This window comes from Chiloscyllium plagiosum, chromosome 6 (assembly GCF_004010195.1).
Source record: "Chiloscyllium plagiosum isolate BGI_BamShark_2017 chromosome 6, ASM401019v2, whole genome shotgun sequence".
Taxonomy (NCBI): Eukaryota; Metazoa; Chordata; class Chondrichthyes; order Orectolobiformes; family Hemiscylliidae; genus Chiloscyllium; species Chiloscyllium plagiosum.
Window position 1 is genome coordinate 101,629,968 of NC_057715.1, and position 17,888 is coordinate 101,647,855.

At 40.5% G+C, this 17,888-nt stretch overlaps 1 protein-coding gene across 4 annotated transcripts in view; it reads left to right on the top strand.

The window, feature by feature from the left end:
* Window positions 1-14,721, top strand: part of gabra5 (gamma-aminobutyric acid type A receptor subunit alpha5) — a 112,588-nt gene extending 97,867 nt beyond the window's left edge. For 3 of the 4 annotated variants that reach the window (XM_043692282.1, XM_043692281.1, XM_043692284.1), the window contains exon 10: window positions 14,166-14,721. In XM_043692282.1, coding sequence (XP_043548217.1) covers window positions 14,166-14,459 — 294 coding nt within the window. In that variant the 3' untranslated portion in view covers window positions 14,460-14,721. The other variant, XM_043692285.1, reaches the window with a different exon arrangement.
* Window positions 14,722-17,888: the final 3,167 nt, after the last annotated feature.

Below are 17,888 nucleotides of genomic sequence, written 5' to 3' on the forward strand. Positions count from 1 at the left end.
ACTGTGGGAGGAAACCATAGCACCCAGTGAAAACCCACACAGACACTGAGAGAATGTGCAGACAGTCACTTGAGGGTGGAATTGCACCTGGGTCTCTGGTACTGTGGGACAGCAGTGCTAACCACTGAGCCCTAGTGATGATATAATTGCAAAGGCAGAAAGAGAGATATGGTAACTTAGTGTTTTTTTTGTTCTCAGCTTATCTACAGCTTGCAGGCTGGCTGCAAATACTTGGGCTTAAATGTTCGCCTGTGTATTGCGAGTGTCGAGTCACCTCGTTTCCTGGGTCTGCAAATTTGACCCAGGAAAGGGGACCCAGAGGTTGGAGTTTCCTTCTGGATGATGGGCTTTCCTGGAAAGAAGTCTGGGTGACCCCAAATTAGAACGAAGGCTGTTAGTGAGGTTTGTGGAATATCTGCCTTCGTGTACTAGCACTGAGACGAAGGGTTTTTTTAAAAGAAAAACCACATCCCTCAAATCTTTCTCCATCACACCTCCACCCTCCCACACACCTCCCATGCTGGATCCATGCCAACTCATAGCCTCTCATGCCTCTATGCTGCCCTCCCAAACCTTATGCTCTTTATAGGGCCCCTCTGCCAACATAGTGCCAAATTATGTCAAAAAATGCCCACCATCCTTTTCCCTACACAGTTCCTGGCATACCTCAGGACCCAGACAGGTACAAGATAAAATAAATTTCTGTCTCTATTGCAGACTTCACAATATTGAAGTAAATCATTCATAAAATTTACATTTACATTCCTTCAACTAAATAAATCCTTATTACAAGAAGATATTAATCCATGCACACAACGTCCTAAAATGAGCTTAAGAATTCCCAATGCAAAGTTTTTTTTTTCACTGAATTTTATCTCAGTGCCAGTACACTGAGGCAAATCTTCCACATAACTTCACTAACAGTCTTTTTTCTCACTGATGTCACCCACCTATCTTTTCCAGTATTCCCACTGTTAGGTGCTCATAACTCTGAAATATTGCAGGCATCTGACTGTGATAGTGAATGGTCATGAAACTAGTCAAGCAGCAATAATTCAGTCATGGAAACATTTCAGGCTTATGTCAACAGACACTGATGAACAATCCATGATAATTGAGTCAATTTTCAACATGCAACTGAGATAATTTACTCAATTATTTCTTTAAAGCAGGCAGTGATTCTCCTCATTATGACAAAAATGAAGGCCTTAAGCAATGGAAATGTAGCAGCATCTGAGAAAGAACTGAGCTTTTTTTTTGCCTCTGATTTGTTTTATTGGCTCAGCATATAAACTACGAACCTTTGGACAAAACAATTATCTACTTTAGGAAAAAGGTTGCGTGTTATGTAGAGACTTTACTCATTTTAGGACATTCCAAAGTGTTTCCCAGCCAATAGAGTACTTTTGAAATTCACTCACTGTTGTAATGTAGTCAAATACAGCAGCTAATTGTGCACAACAAGGTTCCACAAACTAAATAAGATAAATGAACAATGAATATGCTTTGATACTGTTAGTTCAAGGATAATTGTGCAATTTACCCCTCAAGACATTTATATCAATCTCCTTATGGAGAGTTTGCACAGTGCTTTGTACAGTGTGGGTTATTAATTTACGATTGCACCACCAACTGAGGTTCATTCCAAACATAGCGAGAGTTTGGAAGAAATATAATTTGCCCCAGCATGGAATTCTCACTTCTTGTTGAGTAAAATATCTCAGTTGGAAAGTGAAGTTCCAATGCTTTCAGGTATCACTGCAATTTGTTGCTCACTCTTGCAAAACAATGCAAGCTATTGTTATTGCCTCATCATTTGGAGAAGCATCATGCATCCCTTCCTAAGGGTTTAAATCATGAACAACTCATAAATCACAAAAATATAGCGGACAATTTCTTTGGGTGATACGGAAGGCAAATAGAATGTTGGCCTTTATTTAAAACAAAATGGTGTCTAAAAATAGGGAGGACTTGCTAAAATTATACAAGACACTAATTAGACTACACCGAGAATACTATGAATTATTTTGGTTCCTTTATTGAAGGGAAGATATACTGGCTTTGGAGGCAATCAGAGGAGGTTCACTGGGTTGATCCTGCCTATGGATTGAAATTGATTAATTTGTACTGTACTTTTTGAAGCATAGCAGAATGAAGAATTGAAACATGTAAGATTCTTAGGGGGCTTGACAGGATAGATGCACGAAGATTGTTTCCCCATGTGGGAATGTCTATGAATTGAGGGTTCAATCTCAGAATAAGGGGTTTCCCATTTAAGACAGGGATGAGAAGGAATTTCTTCTGAGGGCATAGGGAATCTGGAATTGTTTACTGAGGAGGGATGTACAGATTAAGTTGTTATCGATACGCATGTTCCTGCACTCCTGACATGGACTTGAAATGGAAGGAAAACATGCTGGTGACTGTACACAGTTTCTGCTGATGTCACAAAGGATTCTGGGTAAACAAGATGGAGGACAGGAAAAAAATTATGGCTGTAAGAGCTACTCCTTTTTTTTTTAAAAAAGGTATTTTAGGAGTTGGAAGCGATTTCCTCGAATTCTAGGAGCAGCAATTACTGTTTTATATGCTGATACATTGTTTTTGAACTTTGGGGAAAAAAAGAACAAACCAATGGCAGTTTTAATAAGAGGAAGACATACAAAAGGCAGTGATCACATGGTCAGTAAGAGAAACAGAGAAAAACCTACACTGCTTACTGACACAGCAGTGAATCTGCACAGTTATTGCATATGCTGTTTGAGTTCATGTATCCCTGGACATTGGAGTGTGTCTAGGAAAAATTAACAAACAGTGAAATTCACAACTGACCTTGGAGGAACCTACATGGGAGACCTCACAGCACAGGAACAGATAAGTGCATAGTTATTTTTTACATGTAACCTTGCTGTAAGTTGACAGTTGTAAGTAGAGTGGGTTCTTACTTGATTATATGTCTTAGTGAGACCGTTTGATTAAATTTTTAGGATATATGCCATCAGTATGAAGTTAGCTGGTGTATGAAGTCTTTTTAGAGCAATAAGCCGGTGCTATTTTCCAGGTCTGTACATTGTGAAGGAGCAATGGTGACCTGTAGTAGATTGATATGCTCTTCCTGTTGGATATGGGAATTTAGGGGGAGTTTCCATGTTACTGATGATTATGTCTGGGTGTTTGGTTGCGAATCCTATAAGATTGCCTCTAACTGTCACTCCAACCAAATCATGCAATGAAGAATTTAGGAGAGATGGGGGTGTAATGGATGGCAGTTATAGAAGGGGAGAAAAGCTGCAGAGTCAGTCAGGTTAACTCCAGGAGAGGGAGGCGGGTAGTGCAGGAGTCTCTTGTGGCTATCTCCATCTCAAACAAGTATACTGTTTTGGAAAATGTCGGGGGTGATGGACTCAGGGGAATACAGCATGAATAGCCAAGTTTCTGGTATCGAGGCTGGCTCTAATGTAATGAGGGGTAAGTCTGATTCCAAGCAATCAATTGTATTAAGGGACTCTGTAGGCAGAGTCACAGACAGATGTTTCTGTGAGGAGAAAGTGAGGTCTGCAGATGCTGGAGATCAGAGCTGGAAATGTGTTGCTGGAAAAGTGCAGCAGGTCAGGCAGCATCCAGGGAACAGGAGAATCGACGTTTCGGGCATAAGCCCTTCTTCAGGAATCTGTTCCTGAAGAAGGGCTTATGCCCGAAACGTCGATTCTCCTGTTCCCTGGATGCTGCCTGACCTGCTGCGCTTTTCCAGCAACATTTCCAGATGTTTCTGTGGCCAGTAGTGAAAAATCAGAATGCTGTGTTGCCTCCCCTGTGCGAGGTTTAAAGATATCTCTGAGAGGGTGCAGAATGTTCTCAAAGGAGAAAGGGGCCTGCAGGAGGTCATTGTCCACATTGGAACTAACGATCTCGGAAGGGAAAAGAATGAGGTTCTGAAGGGAGAATATAGAAAGTCAGACAGGAATTTAAAGAGGAATTGCTCGAGGGTAGTAATATCTGGATTACTCCCAGTGTTAAGAGCTAGTGAGGGTAGGAATAGGGGGATAGAGCAGATGAAAGTGCAGCTGAAGAGCTGATACAGGGGAGAAGGGTTCACAATTTTGGATCATTGGAATCTCTTCTGGGGGAGAAGTGACCTGAATGAAAAGGACTGATTGCATCTAAATTGGAAGGGGACTAATATATGCTAGAGCTGCTCGGGAGGATTTAAACTAGTAAGGTAGAGGTTGGGGGGGGACAAGGAGATAGTGAGGAAAGAGATCAATCTGAGACTGGTACAGTTGGGAAAAGGAGCAAATCAAACAGTCAGGGCAGGCAGGAACAAAGCAGAGAACAACTTGGGACTGATAAATTAAACTGCATTATTTCAATGCAAGAGGCCAAACAGGCAAGGCAGATGAATTCAGGGCATGGTCAGAAACGTGGGACTGGGATATCATGGCAATTACAGAGATGTGGCTCTGGGATGGTCGGAACTGGCAGCTTAATGTTCCAGGATACAAATGCACAGGAAAGTTAGAAAAGGAGGCAAGAGAGGAGGGGGAGTGGTTTTTTTTTGGATAGGGATAGCATCACTGCTGTATTTAGGGAGGATATTCCTGGGAATACATCCAGGGAAGTAATTTGGTTGGAACTGATAAATAAGAAAGGGGTGATCACCTTATTGGATTTTATCATAGACCTCCTAACAGTCAACAGGAAATTGAGAAACAAATTTGTAAAGAAATTTCAGTTATCTGTAAGAATAATAGGCTGGTCATGGTAGGGGATTTTAACTTTCCAAACGTGGACTGGGACTGCCATAATGTTAAAGGTTTAGAAGGAGAGGAATTCATTAAGTGTCTACAAGAAAATTTTCTGATTCACTATGTGGATTTACCTACTAGAGAAGGAGCAAAACTTGACCTACTCTTGGGGAAATAAGGCAGGGCACGTGACTGAGATGTTAGTGGGGGAGCACTTTGAGGCCAGTGACCATAATTCTATTAGTTTTAAAATAGTGATGGAAAAGGATAGACCAGATCTAAAAGTTGAATTTCTAAATTAGAGGATTGCCAATTTTGACGGTATTAGGCAAGAACGTTTAGAAGTTGATTGGGAGCTGATGTTCACAGGTAAAGGTACGACTGAAGAATGGGAAGCCTTCAAAAATGAGATAACAAGAATCCAGAGAAAGTATATTGCTGTTAGGATGAAAGGAAAGGCTGGTAGGTATCGGGAATGCTGGATGACTAAAGAAATTGAGGATTTGGTTAAGAAAAAGGAAGCGAATGTCAGGAAAAGACAGGATAGATCCTTAGATGAACAAAGGCAATAGGAGTATACTTAAGAGGGAAATCAGGAGGGGGAGAAAGAGGACATGAGAACTTTGGCAAATATGGTTAAAGAGAATCCAAAGGGTTTTTACAAATACATTTTAAGGACAAAAGGGTAACTAGGGATAGAATACGGCTTCTCAAAGATCAGCAAGGCAGCTGACGTGTGGAGTTGCAGGAGATGGGGGAGATACTAAACGAGTACTTTGCATCAGTGTTTACTGTGGAGAAGGAAATAGAAGTTATAGAATATGGGGAAATAGGTGGTGACATCTTGAAAAATATCCATATTACAGAGGAGGAGGTGCTGGATATCCTGAAATGCATAAAAGTGGATAAATCCCCAGGACCTGATCAGGTGTACCCTAGAACGCTGGGAAGCTAGGGAAGTGATTGCTGGGCCCCTTGCTGAGATCTTTGTATCATTAATAGTCACAGGTGAGGTGCTGGAAGACTGGAGGTTGGCTAATGTGGTGCCACTGTTTAAGAAAGGTGGTAAGGACAAGCCAGGGAATGCAAGTTGTTGAAGAGAATCCTGAGGGACAGGACGTACATGTATTTGGAAAGACAAGGACTGATTAGGGATAGTCAGCATGGCTTTATGCATGGGAAATCATGTCTCATGAATTTGAGTGTTTTGAAGTTGTAACAAAGAGGATTGATGAGGGCGGAGTCGTGGATGTAATCTATATGGACTTCAGTAAGGTGTGCAACAAGGTAGACTAGTTAGCAAGGTTAGATCGCATGGAATACAGGAGAACTAGCCATTTGTATACAGAACTGGCTTGAAGGTAGAAAACAGAGGGTGATGGTGGAGGTTTTCAGACTGGAGGCCTGTGACCAATGGTATGCCACAAGGATTGTTGCTGGGTCCACTACTTTTCATCATTTATATAAGTTTGCAGATGACCCCAACATTGGAGGTGTAGTGGACAGTGAAGTAGGTTACCTCAGTACAATGGGATCTTGATCAGACCGGCCAATGGGCTGAGGAGTGGCAGATGGAGTTTAATTTTGATAAATGTGAGGTGCTGCATTTTGGGAAAGCAAATCAGAACAAGGCTCATACACATAATGGTTATGTACTGGGGAGTATTGCTGAACAAAGAGACCTTGGTTTGCAGGTACATAGTTCCTTGAAAGTGGAGTTGCAGATATATAGGATAATGAAGAAGGCAATTGGTATGCTTTCCTTTATTGGTCAAGAGTATTGAGTACAGGAGTTGGGAGGTCATGTGTCTGTACAGGACATTGGTTGGGCCACTTTTGGAATATTGCGTGCAATTCTAGTTTCCTTCCTATCGGAAGGATGTTGTGAAACTGGAAAGGATTCAGAAAACATTTGCAAGGATGTTGCCAGGGTTGGAGGATTTGAGCTATAGGGAGAGGCGGAATTGGCTGGGGTTATCGGAGTCTGAGGGGCAACCTTATAGAGGTTTATAAAATCATGAGGGGGATGGATAGGATAAATAGACAAGGCATTTTCCCTGGGGTGGAGGAGTCCAGAACTAGAGGGCATAGGTTAAGGGTGAGAGGGGAAAGATATGAAAGAGACCTAAGGGACAACGTTTTCAGGCAGAGGGTGGTGCGTGTATGGAATGAGCTGCCAGAGGAAGTGGTGGAGGCTGATACTATTGCAGCAATTTAAAAGGCATGTGGATGTGTGTATGAATAGGAAGGGTTTAGAGGGATATGGACCAAGTGCTGGCAAATGGGACTAGATTAGTTAGGATGTCTGGTTGGTGTGGATGAGTTGGACTGAAGGGTCTGTTTTCGTGCTGCACATCTCTATGATTCTATGACTTGACAGTGGGTTCTGCTACAATTTGGATTGAGGAAATGCACATAGGCTTTAACATGATTGAAGAATTTAGACCATTATTTGCAGAATGTAAACTTCCCTTACCTGTATTGGTTATAACGCGATTCCGACCCCATTAATTTAAATAGCGCTGTTATTGCGTGATTTTCTTATCCACAAGATTGCACGAGCATGCAACTATTGTGTTATATTGGAATCAACTGTATGTATTGCACATTTACAGATGATGAGGAAGGAGATGGCCATGTATGTTAATGTGAAATACCTCCCCACAGAGATCTGAAATTTTAAAATATGATATCGGGCAAAAAAAAATTGTTTCAGTGCCATTTCCAACACTTGTGGAAAATGTAATTATAAATTTGAGTTACTGATCGAAACAAAGTTAATTTGAAGATAATGTAGCTGCTAAATTTAATTAAACATATCACATCCCTCTTGTGATTGCATTTAAATACTTTAGATTTATTGCATGTTCAGCTAAAGTACCTCTTTTATGCATAAAACCTGCTCCGTATAAATTAGGGAGGCATCCGTTTAATCATCTTGATAACGAAGCAGACAAAAGTTCAAAACAAAATAATATTTTTAAAGACAAGGAAAAGTAATCAGGCTCTAGCAATAAACCAATTTTATAAGAAGTTAATTCTGTCTTCTGATCCACATTTGTGCTTCATAAAAGCCAGTCCATGATCATCTCCAACAAAGAATTTCACCATCTCTTGACTTTCAGCATTACCACCATCTAAACACCCATTATCAACAAATATATGGGTGTTACCATTCTCTAGAAATTGGAATGGGCCAGCTTATAATACTTGTATTGCAAGAGCAGGTCAGAGGCTAGAAATTCTGTGGCAACTTACATCCTATATCCCCAGTGCCTGTCCACCATCTACAAGGAACAAGCCAAGAATATGATGGAATGCTCTCCATTTGCTGGGAGGTGTGCAGCTTCAATAACACTGAAGAAGCTCAGCACAATTCAGGACCAAGCAGTCCACTTTAGTGGAGCCACACTCATCTTGAACATTCACACCTGTCACCACTCAGGCATAGAAGCAGCAGTGTGTATTATCTACAATATGCACTACAGCAACTCATCAAGTCTCCTTTTTGATAGCACCTTCCAAACCCCCAAATTCTACAATCGACATGGACAAGGGCAGTAGATGCATGGGAACATCACCACTTGCAAGTTCTCTTCAAGTCACATACCATCCTGACTTGGAATTATATTGCTGTTTCTTTCTGGTCACTGGTTCAGAAGCTTGGAAATTCTTTCTTATTAATGCTGTGTTTGCCCTGCAGTCTAAGAACTGCACTGTTCAAGAAGCTTTCAGGGCGGCACGGTGGCTCAGTGGTTAGCACTGTTGCCTCACAGCATCAGGGTCCCAGGTTTGATTCCAATCTCGGTTGACTGTATGCAGTTTGCACATTCTCCCCGTGTCTGCGTGGGTTTCCTCCAGGTGGTCTGGTTTCTTCCCACAGTCCAAAGATGTGCAGGTTAGATGAATTGGCCATGCTTAAATTGTCAATTTGGTGCATTAGTCAGAGGGAAAAGGGATTTGCGTGGGTTACTCTTCGGAGTTTCGGTGTGGACCTGTTGGGCTGAAGGGCCTGTTTCCACACTGTAGAGAATCTAATCTAATCAAAGCTTAGCCACTACCTTTTCCAGTGCAATTAGGAATGGATAATAATGCCATCCTAAACAGTGATGCCCACATTCCATCAACAATTTCTAAAAAGGAAGTTTCTTCCCTCTTGTGAAAGAATCTGACTGGCTGTTTATCCATAGTGTATGTTTCAATGACTGTTCATTCTTATCTAATGCATAACTCCAATAACTTTTGAACTAAAAACTGAACTTTCCTTTGTGTTCCCAACATTTGAAATTTATTTTAAATTTCCTTTCACAGTCAGAAATTTGGTTTGAGCTGCCTTTCATTCCAGTTGGATTTGGCCAGCTTTCAATTTGTATTTCATGTGTAGCGACATAGAATCATACAGCATAGAAACAGGCTCTTCAGTTCACCATCTCTCTGCTGACCAACAAACACCAAACGACACTAATCCCATTTACTGCACTTTTGGAGTCATAGAGGATTTCTGTGGTGCTGCCCATTAAAAGAAGCAGTAGTATGATTGGCCCGTTAAAGGTTAGAAACTGTGAATTGATGTCTCCAACGTTATTATACAACACTTTGCACACATCAAATAAATCGCTTTGCTCTTTTAACAGGGTCATTAATTTGTTTGCAGCGACCAATTCCGTTAATACTTCTGCAAATATATACGAGGTAGCATGTGTGTTAACATTCTTCCACTAACATTTCCAAAAATCATTTTTACCTTGTGATTTGGTCATCAATCTGAGCCGAATCAATGCGGCAATTATTATGAAGCAATGCATTTGAAATTAATTTCAAATTTTAAGACCATTAATTTTGACAACCTAATGTCAGCTTAAATGTTTTGAGGCCATTATATTTCCTTCCATTATGCCACATTGATATAATGTAAAGATTGAGAGTTCTACCTTTGAATACATTCAAAATATGATTCTTTGGGCCGTAAGGTAACCAAAGATGGCAAGCCTTCAAGAAATTCTACTTCAATTAATCTAACATGAGGAACACAGATATGATTAACTGTGAATAATTTGTCACAGTGCCAATTCTTGTTACTAACATGTTGATTCATCATAGACGTTTTAATATACTGCTCACAGGGAGAGAGACGTTTATTTCTTGTTGTTCCTTCATGAATCACATCATCGAATAAAGAATCTCCGAGATTCTTCATCAGTAGGGCAATCAAGGCTTATGGGGAAGGGGCAGAAAGGTGGACGTCAGAAATGTTGGATCAACAATGATCCTATTGAATGTCAATGCAGGCTCGAGGGGCCGAATGGTCTGCTCCTGTTACTATTACTGTCGTAGAACAGTGTGTACAAGTAGTTATTTGGTAGTACAGAATGTAAATATTACTGAAATAAGACAGTTAAAAATCACACAACGCCAGGTTATAGTCCAACAGGTTTATTTGGAAGTACTAGCTTTCGGAGTGCCTTTACTTCACAAGGTAGTGATGAAGCCACCTGATGAAGGTGCAGCGCTCCGAAAGCTAGTGCTTCCAAATAAACCTGTTGGACTATTACCTGGCGTTGTGTGATTTTTAATTTTGTCCACCCAGTCCAACTCTGGCATCTCCAAATCATGAAACAAGACAAAGCTTTTTATCTGGCATTTATCAGGGCAGTCGACAAGAAATACTGAGAAAGAAAATAACCTCAATATGCTGTATGAAAAGGGTATTTGTTTGGCAGATGACTGGTAGAAACATTGCTTTGGAGAAATCACCAGTTAGATAATGGTTAAATGCCAATTCTTGTTAAAATTTAAACTCGGCAGATTGATTCTGATCAAGGTTTTGCCATGAGAAATGAATCAAAGCATGGCCATCACCTGTTTTACAATAATACAACAAAGGAAGCCCACCAAGCGTGCACCAATTCTAATCCTTATTTAGACCTGCTACTTATTGCCCATGCAAAGTTTCTGTCCCTCTGTTCACTTCCCATTCACATGTCCATCAAGATATGCCTTAAACGTTGCTAACGCCTGCTTCTACCATCTCCACTGGCAATCCATTCCAAGCACCACCACTCATTGTGTGAAAGAATTTCCACGCACTTTTGTAAAGTTGAACTAGACACAATGTTTGTACATGTTCTTTCTGTCTACAAACTACTGTCAACTGATAATGCTGACCAACAATTTTAAACTGGTTGTCAGCATAATTCTTAGCACACTCAGAATCACTCAGCATTACTGCATAACTTCTGAGATACTTCAACTATACAGGGTAATCATAGACTGGGTACGTTTCAGGACTAAAGTTGTTGCCCTTAGGCCCATTCATGACTTTGGTGTGATACACCAGTGTCTATCACAAACCTATCTTCACAGGGCAATATACCCATTAAGATTCCTAGTGATACAAAATTGAACAGATGAGCAACCCCATAAATAGGGTCCAAGTCATTGGTTCACAATGCAAGGTTAATGTTGGAATAGGGCGCATCAAACTAACCCATAAGATAATGGCTACTCTGATCCAGTCATTTCTTACTGTATATTGCACAAAACCCCTTCTCATTACCTTTAGGGTAAGCTATCTGAAATGTTTGAGCAGCAGGTAAAGCTAGCTGTTTCATGGTGCGAAAGGCAATAGCAACACAAGTGCTGTTTGCCACTCTCTGGATTCTCCAAGTCAAAAATGCTTTCTGCCTCTCACACGTGAGTAATGTGGTATTTGAATTTTAGTGCTAGTGTGATGTCAAGTAGATGAACCTCCCAGTCCCCAACAGCATATCTCTGTCGCTGTTTGCATCAAGCAAGGACCTTACTGTTCTCAAACAATCCGTGCTTACAAAATTCAGTGCAAATATCCGAAATTCGATGATTGGGCAATATTTGGTGAATAATTGTGGGTGTGTGTGGAATTACCTTGACAACTAAATATTGTCAGTGGGGCTCACCGTGTAATATATTTAAGGAAAAGATGATGACCTTGTGCTATTGTCACTGGACTGTTAACCCAGAGACCCAGGTAATCTTCTGGGGACCCAAGTTTCCCATGGCAGATAGGGAAATTTGAATTCAACAAATATCTGGAGTTTAGAGTATAATGATGACCATGATTCCATTGGGAAATCCCATCTGGTTCATAATCTCCTTTAGGGGAGGAAATTTCTGTCTTTACCTGGTCTGACCTACATATGATTCCAGACCCACAGCGATTGTAGTTGACTCTTAGCCTGCACATCCCTGGATACTACGGGCAATTTGGCATGGCCAATCCACTCAGCCTGCACATCTTTGGACTGTGGGAGGAAACTGGAGCACCTGAAGGAAACCCACACAGTCATGAGGACAATGTGCAAACTCCACACAGAGTCGCCCGAGGATGGAATCAAACTGCTGTGAGGCAGCAGTGTTTACCACGGAGCCACCTATATAATCATGTCTGATCATCCAACTCACTCTCCTGTTCCTGTTTTTTCCCCCATATCCTCTGATCCCTTTGGCCCTAAGAACTATATCTAACTCCTTCATGATTCTTGTACAAAAGAGATTGAATATATAATCATTTAATTTTCTACGTACTTCAGTTATTCTACAACAAAATTACATCAAATCAGTGTAGCCAGAAATATAGACAAAGCTGTTGCAAACAAAACCCTCCCCCAACCTCTGCACGGTTTTGTGCGGAATTCTGCTGATCTCAGTGGAGAATTGAGAATTTGTGCAATTTTAGAGTCTTTGAAAGCTGTAGGCGCTCAGTGATGCAAGTCCCTTGCTGACTCTGTTCACGTGGCTGATGCTGGTAATTTTAATGTCCCCATAGACTCAATTCCTTATGTTCATAGAGAACTCAGGCTCACAATGGAAAGTACAGTCAGAAATATTTTACTTGCACACAATTGCTGCTGCAAAACTCCACTTTGTCGGAAATTTCACAATTCTTTAACTCTTTCTGAAATTAAGAGGGTCAGCAGGGAACTATCAGGAGATGTAATTTGACACCATTGATGTCCCACAAAATCTTAGTGATGACATTTTGAGATGGATCTATAAATTGACAAGTCTGAACCAAACCAAACTCATTCTTCATAAATCTCAACCAGCCAAATAGTTGTTGGACCCTGATTACAATCTTCAGGTACAAATAGTGATTGCAGGTGGTCATTCCGAAATAAAGCTCCAGTTTTTACTTTACCTTTTTTTATTTTTGGGGTTGGGGGCTAAACATCCCAAAACCTCTGGTCTGCTGTTGGTTTGTTTGAGATCCCCAAATCTCCACCCCCCGCCCTTCAAAGGCCACTTTCTCCAAGCTTCAGGAAGCAAAGTAAATTTGGCAATTGAGACATACTGGTTTGACTTGTCTTCTATACTTCAAAATGGAGCTCCAGTACAATCAGTATGTTAATTTCCATATAAGATTGAATTTTAACTGGTTTCCACTAGGTCAAAGCTGACTGATTACCGTCGCCAGTAGAATGAGCTAGCTGCACTCATGTGCAGCTTATGTTAACATCACTTTAGCTTATAAGGTTTCTACCTCATACTGGCACCAGTGGTCAAAAGGGCAGAACCTTAGTCATTGCTCTAAATGGAAGATGAAGCCTCTTAAGTGTTTCATTTGCTATTAGTGAGTAGGTTGTTGCTGATCCACTGCCACTTGATAGCAACATTGCCGTCCCTCAATCTCTTTATCGATAATCGAGAGTGGACTTATCTAGTTGTACTCAGCCTGCTTGCATCTAATCCTGCCTTTTTTGAACAGGACATTCCTGGGCAATTTTTCACATTTGCCGATATATTTCAGTGTTACAGCTTTGCTGGAACAGCTTGATTAAGAGTGCAGCAAGTTCGAGAACACCAGCTTTCAGTATTGCAGTGAGAATATTGTCGGGACCCATAGTCTTTGCAATGTCCAGTGCCTTTAGCCATCTCTTGGAGTGAATCGCATTGGCTGAAGACTGGATCTGTAATAATGGGCAGCTCAGGAGGAAACCAAGACTGATCATCCTGGCGTGCCCAGTGGATAAAAACTGATGCTAATGCTTCAGCCCTGTCTTTTGCACTGCACTGTTATGTCAGAGGGTGTCATTGTTTAGGATGGGGATATTTGTGAAGCTTCATCCACCCTCTGGCAGTTGTTTATATAGCTTAGGCTGGTTGTTGTGTGATGTGACACTCCATTCTTCAAATTTTGCAATTGGTATTTCACATATTGGGATATGACCTGCTGTTTCAGTTGATTTACTGCTGCTTTACTCAATTTAGGTTAATTAGTGCACATGTTATGCCTATATTACAAATCAAGTGTGATGCCTGAGGCATGGCACTTAAATCATAACACCTGAGATATTTAAGACAGCTCCCTGCTTTAGATACCAGACACTTATACCCATAAGATAGCAATGCTCATAATTAATAAGAGCTTATGCTGTTTTCTAGAAAAAAGAAACCTTGGCAAAGAACATGAACAATGCTTATGCAATTGGAGGAATGACCTACACCCCCAACATGACGAAGGACCCTGTCATCCCAAGTATTTCAAAGAGTACAGCTGTGCAAATGAGGGCTGAGGAAAGGGCCATGGAAAGTAAGAAGTCTTACAACAGCGTCAGTAAGATTGACAAAATGGCCCGGGTTGTGTTTCCTGTTCTTTTTGGAATATTTAATTTAGTTTACTGGGCAACATATTTGAACAGAGATCCAGTTATAAAAGTAGACACTGTTCCAAATTAAACATTCAGGAGATTAGCTGTACAGTACACTGTACGTTCACCATATTCTTAGGCATTGATGTAAGCAGGGAAGATTTTAAGATTTTCAGACATTTTTTTCATATTCTTTGCATGTCATAAACAGATGATGTCAGACTTGCTTTGACAATTTCTATATTTAACTGCAAACAAAGGGCACAACAATTTGAGAATGCTGCAATTAAAGAATGATGTTAAAATCTGTTTTCTGTATGTAGGTTGAAAATAAAGTACTGTAAATAGCTGACAATGTTATTCTGTGGCTTATTTTGCACTTTATAATGGTCTCTAAAGATACTGGCAGGATTCATCAGCTATGAAACTGCTTAATTTCACCACTGCTTCTAAAAGGTGGGTTCCTGTTACAAGTTAGTTCATTTCAGCTAGACAGCAGTTTCAGTGCTGCAATTGGTTCAATGATTTCTGAGTTATAAAGGAGGGGGTGGGCAGGAAAAAGACAACTTCCTGCTCCTAACTACCATGCTGAAAGAAAGTGCAGACTGATTGAACTTTGTTGCAATAAAGAGAAAAGAATGGTTGGTGTTTTTAGTATGCCTTTCATGATGCCAACATTCCCCAAGTGCTTTGCAGCCAATAAAGTACATTGTTTTAAATGAAAGCAGAAATTGCTGCAAGTGCTCATCGCATTTGGCAGCAGCTGTGGGGGAGGGGCTAAACAAACTTTCAACATTGTCTCTGTTTCTCTCTCCGCAGATGCTGTCAGACCTGCTGAGCATTTCCTGTTTTTATTTCAGCTTTCCATCATCCATGGCATTTTGCATTAGTCAAAGTGCATTTGATTTTGGCCACAGTTGCCATTACAGGAAAGATATAACTTTTTTTTTGTGCTGAGATGTCCCACAACGATCAATAACATGCTTTAATAATGTTGATTGGGTTCTACTCTTGAGCTATGGGTAGTGCTGATTGATGTTCTTCGCATAAACAAATTCATTTCCCTGGTCTACGTATAAAACTAATGCTTGTTAGGCAGGACACTACAGAGTATTTAAACTGTACTTTTGCATCAGTCAGCTCATTGAAGAGAGCAGGGAGGAGGTAGGCATATGCAATATGGCATAATATTCATGACACACTTCTCCACCTCTTTTCCCAGAGGCAGGTGCATCCTACAACTCCGTGATATCCACTCCAGCTAGAATTGGGGTCATTAGCTTTTGGTACAAACCTAATCAAGCCCTTTGTATTAAAGAATTCCATAGAAGAAATTCCTGTTCATCTGTGTTAAATATGTGTGTCACAAAACTGGTCCCTTTTTTTCCTAAAAGTTGTTCCTGTTCTCAAGGATACTACGCCCTTGATTTTTTTTTCATAGGGGTCATAAAACTCTCCCGGCTCTGAGATGACTAGTTTGCTACAGAGATGAAAAGGGATAATGAGACCTTTTGTTTATATGTAAACAGATGAGACTTCAGGCCAAAGTGGTCATGTTTTAGAAGTGACCTGTATAGTGAAAGGGGAGTGGTCAGCTCTCTAGCTGAGCGGTTCAATCCAGAACCAATTAGGAAGTTAAACAGTGAGCTGTGTGGAAACAGGTTGTGAAATTCTCTCTCTCTCTCCTTTTGCCCTTCTAACTTCAACCTGTAAGCATTTGTTCCATTGTTACTGTGTGTGTTAAAGAGGTTTGCTTATTGGGACTGTTGGGTATATTCGGAACAGCATAATTAAGTCTAGTTTGGACAGACTGAGTTCTGTAGGGGTTCTTTATTCTATTCTTGGCATTTCATTGTGTAATTTTGTGAATAAATTTGTCTGTTTTAAAACCTGGTAGTCAACATAGCTAACTTACTCCAGGTAATTTTCATTATATACCTTACCAAAACAAATTGCAAAGTTATGGTCTGGGATGCCTGCTTAAGAATGTTTTGAGTGGTCTGGCCTTGTCCACAACATGTGCCCCCTAACACCTGAGATTATACCCTCTGGTCCTAGAATCTCCCACAATTCAGTGTGAACTAACTCTATAAATAGGTGGAGCTTATAATCAGCCACGTGTAAATTTTGGTGTACTGAAATAAAATGTTGACATGGACTCTGTTTGGAAACAGTTGTCTCCTAGTTTATAATCTGGAGTAGGTGTTTTTTTTTGAAGGCAGATAGTTGGTAATATGGGCAACAAATCTGTTCTCAGATGGTGGGTTTATCCTGATATGATTTAAAGAGACTTAGTGTTTTAAATTTAATAAGGAAATCATAAACTAGAGACATTAAGCCTCCTTCAAATCTGTTAGTGATGACTCCCCACCTGATAGTAGGTGTGTTGCCCATTCCACCAGCTACCTACCTTCAAAGATCTTAACTCTCTGTATGCACAAAACCCACTGAGCCACAAATTCTCCTCATCCATAATGTAGGAACTTACAGATTACTTGGTAATCTTATTGTGCATCCCTAATTACCCTTGTGAAATTGATGTATATCTAAGTAAAGGTGGTGTATGAATTGAAGGAGAATGGAGAGGTATTGATGTTGCCATGCACCTTGTCCCCGTGTTCTACATGCTTGATGTTACGGATTTCTACTGTTGTTTCAGATGTTTCAGCAAGTTGGTGCATTGCTCTGTGAATACATACAATGTCTGCATTAAATCTGACTTGAAAGTTCAGCTGAGATGTTAAGGTCAAATTAAATTACCCATTTAAAATAGTCTTGTTTGAAAATAAAATCAATATTGTTTAGAATTTAATTTGGATTCCCTAAAACAAAACTGTTTGCAAAAATGCTCACTTACAAACCATCTTGCCCAAAAACATCTCTGTTAGTGACTTTAGAGAAGATTTGTAGCTCAGGTTGTGGATCAGGTTGCAAGTTGGCTCACTGAGCTGGTAGATTTGTTCTCAGATGTTTTGTCATTATGCTAGGTAGTGTCATCAGTGAGCCGCTGGTGTTCTGTCCCATTTACTATTTGTGTCTTGGTATGTTGTAGTGGGTGATATCACTTCTGGTTTTGTTTCTGAGAGTTTGGTAAACCGGGTCCAAATTGATATGTTAATGGAGTTCCGGTAGCACATCGATTTGGACCCCATTTACCAACCTCTCAGAAACAGAACCAGAAATGATATCACCCACTACAACAGCCATAGATACATAAATAGCAAATCTACCAGCTCAGCGGGCAAACTTACAACTCAAACATACCTGTTAAATGGGAAAGGGGTCAGTGGAGACATAGAGACGTAGTAATGCAGATTTAACAGCTAGAAAATCTAGAAATCAGGGATTCCAGTAGGTCCTGCGAAATTTCACCCAGGATCGCTTTCAAATTTAGTGCATTATTTTCCCACCTGTTGAAGGCTGATTGTTGGTTGGAATGATGGACTTAAGGGTTATGTCAATGGTGAGGATCGGATAAGGACTCTGGATCAGACATCAGTGGTTGTTGGTTATCAAG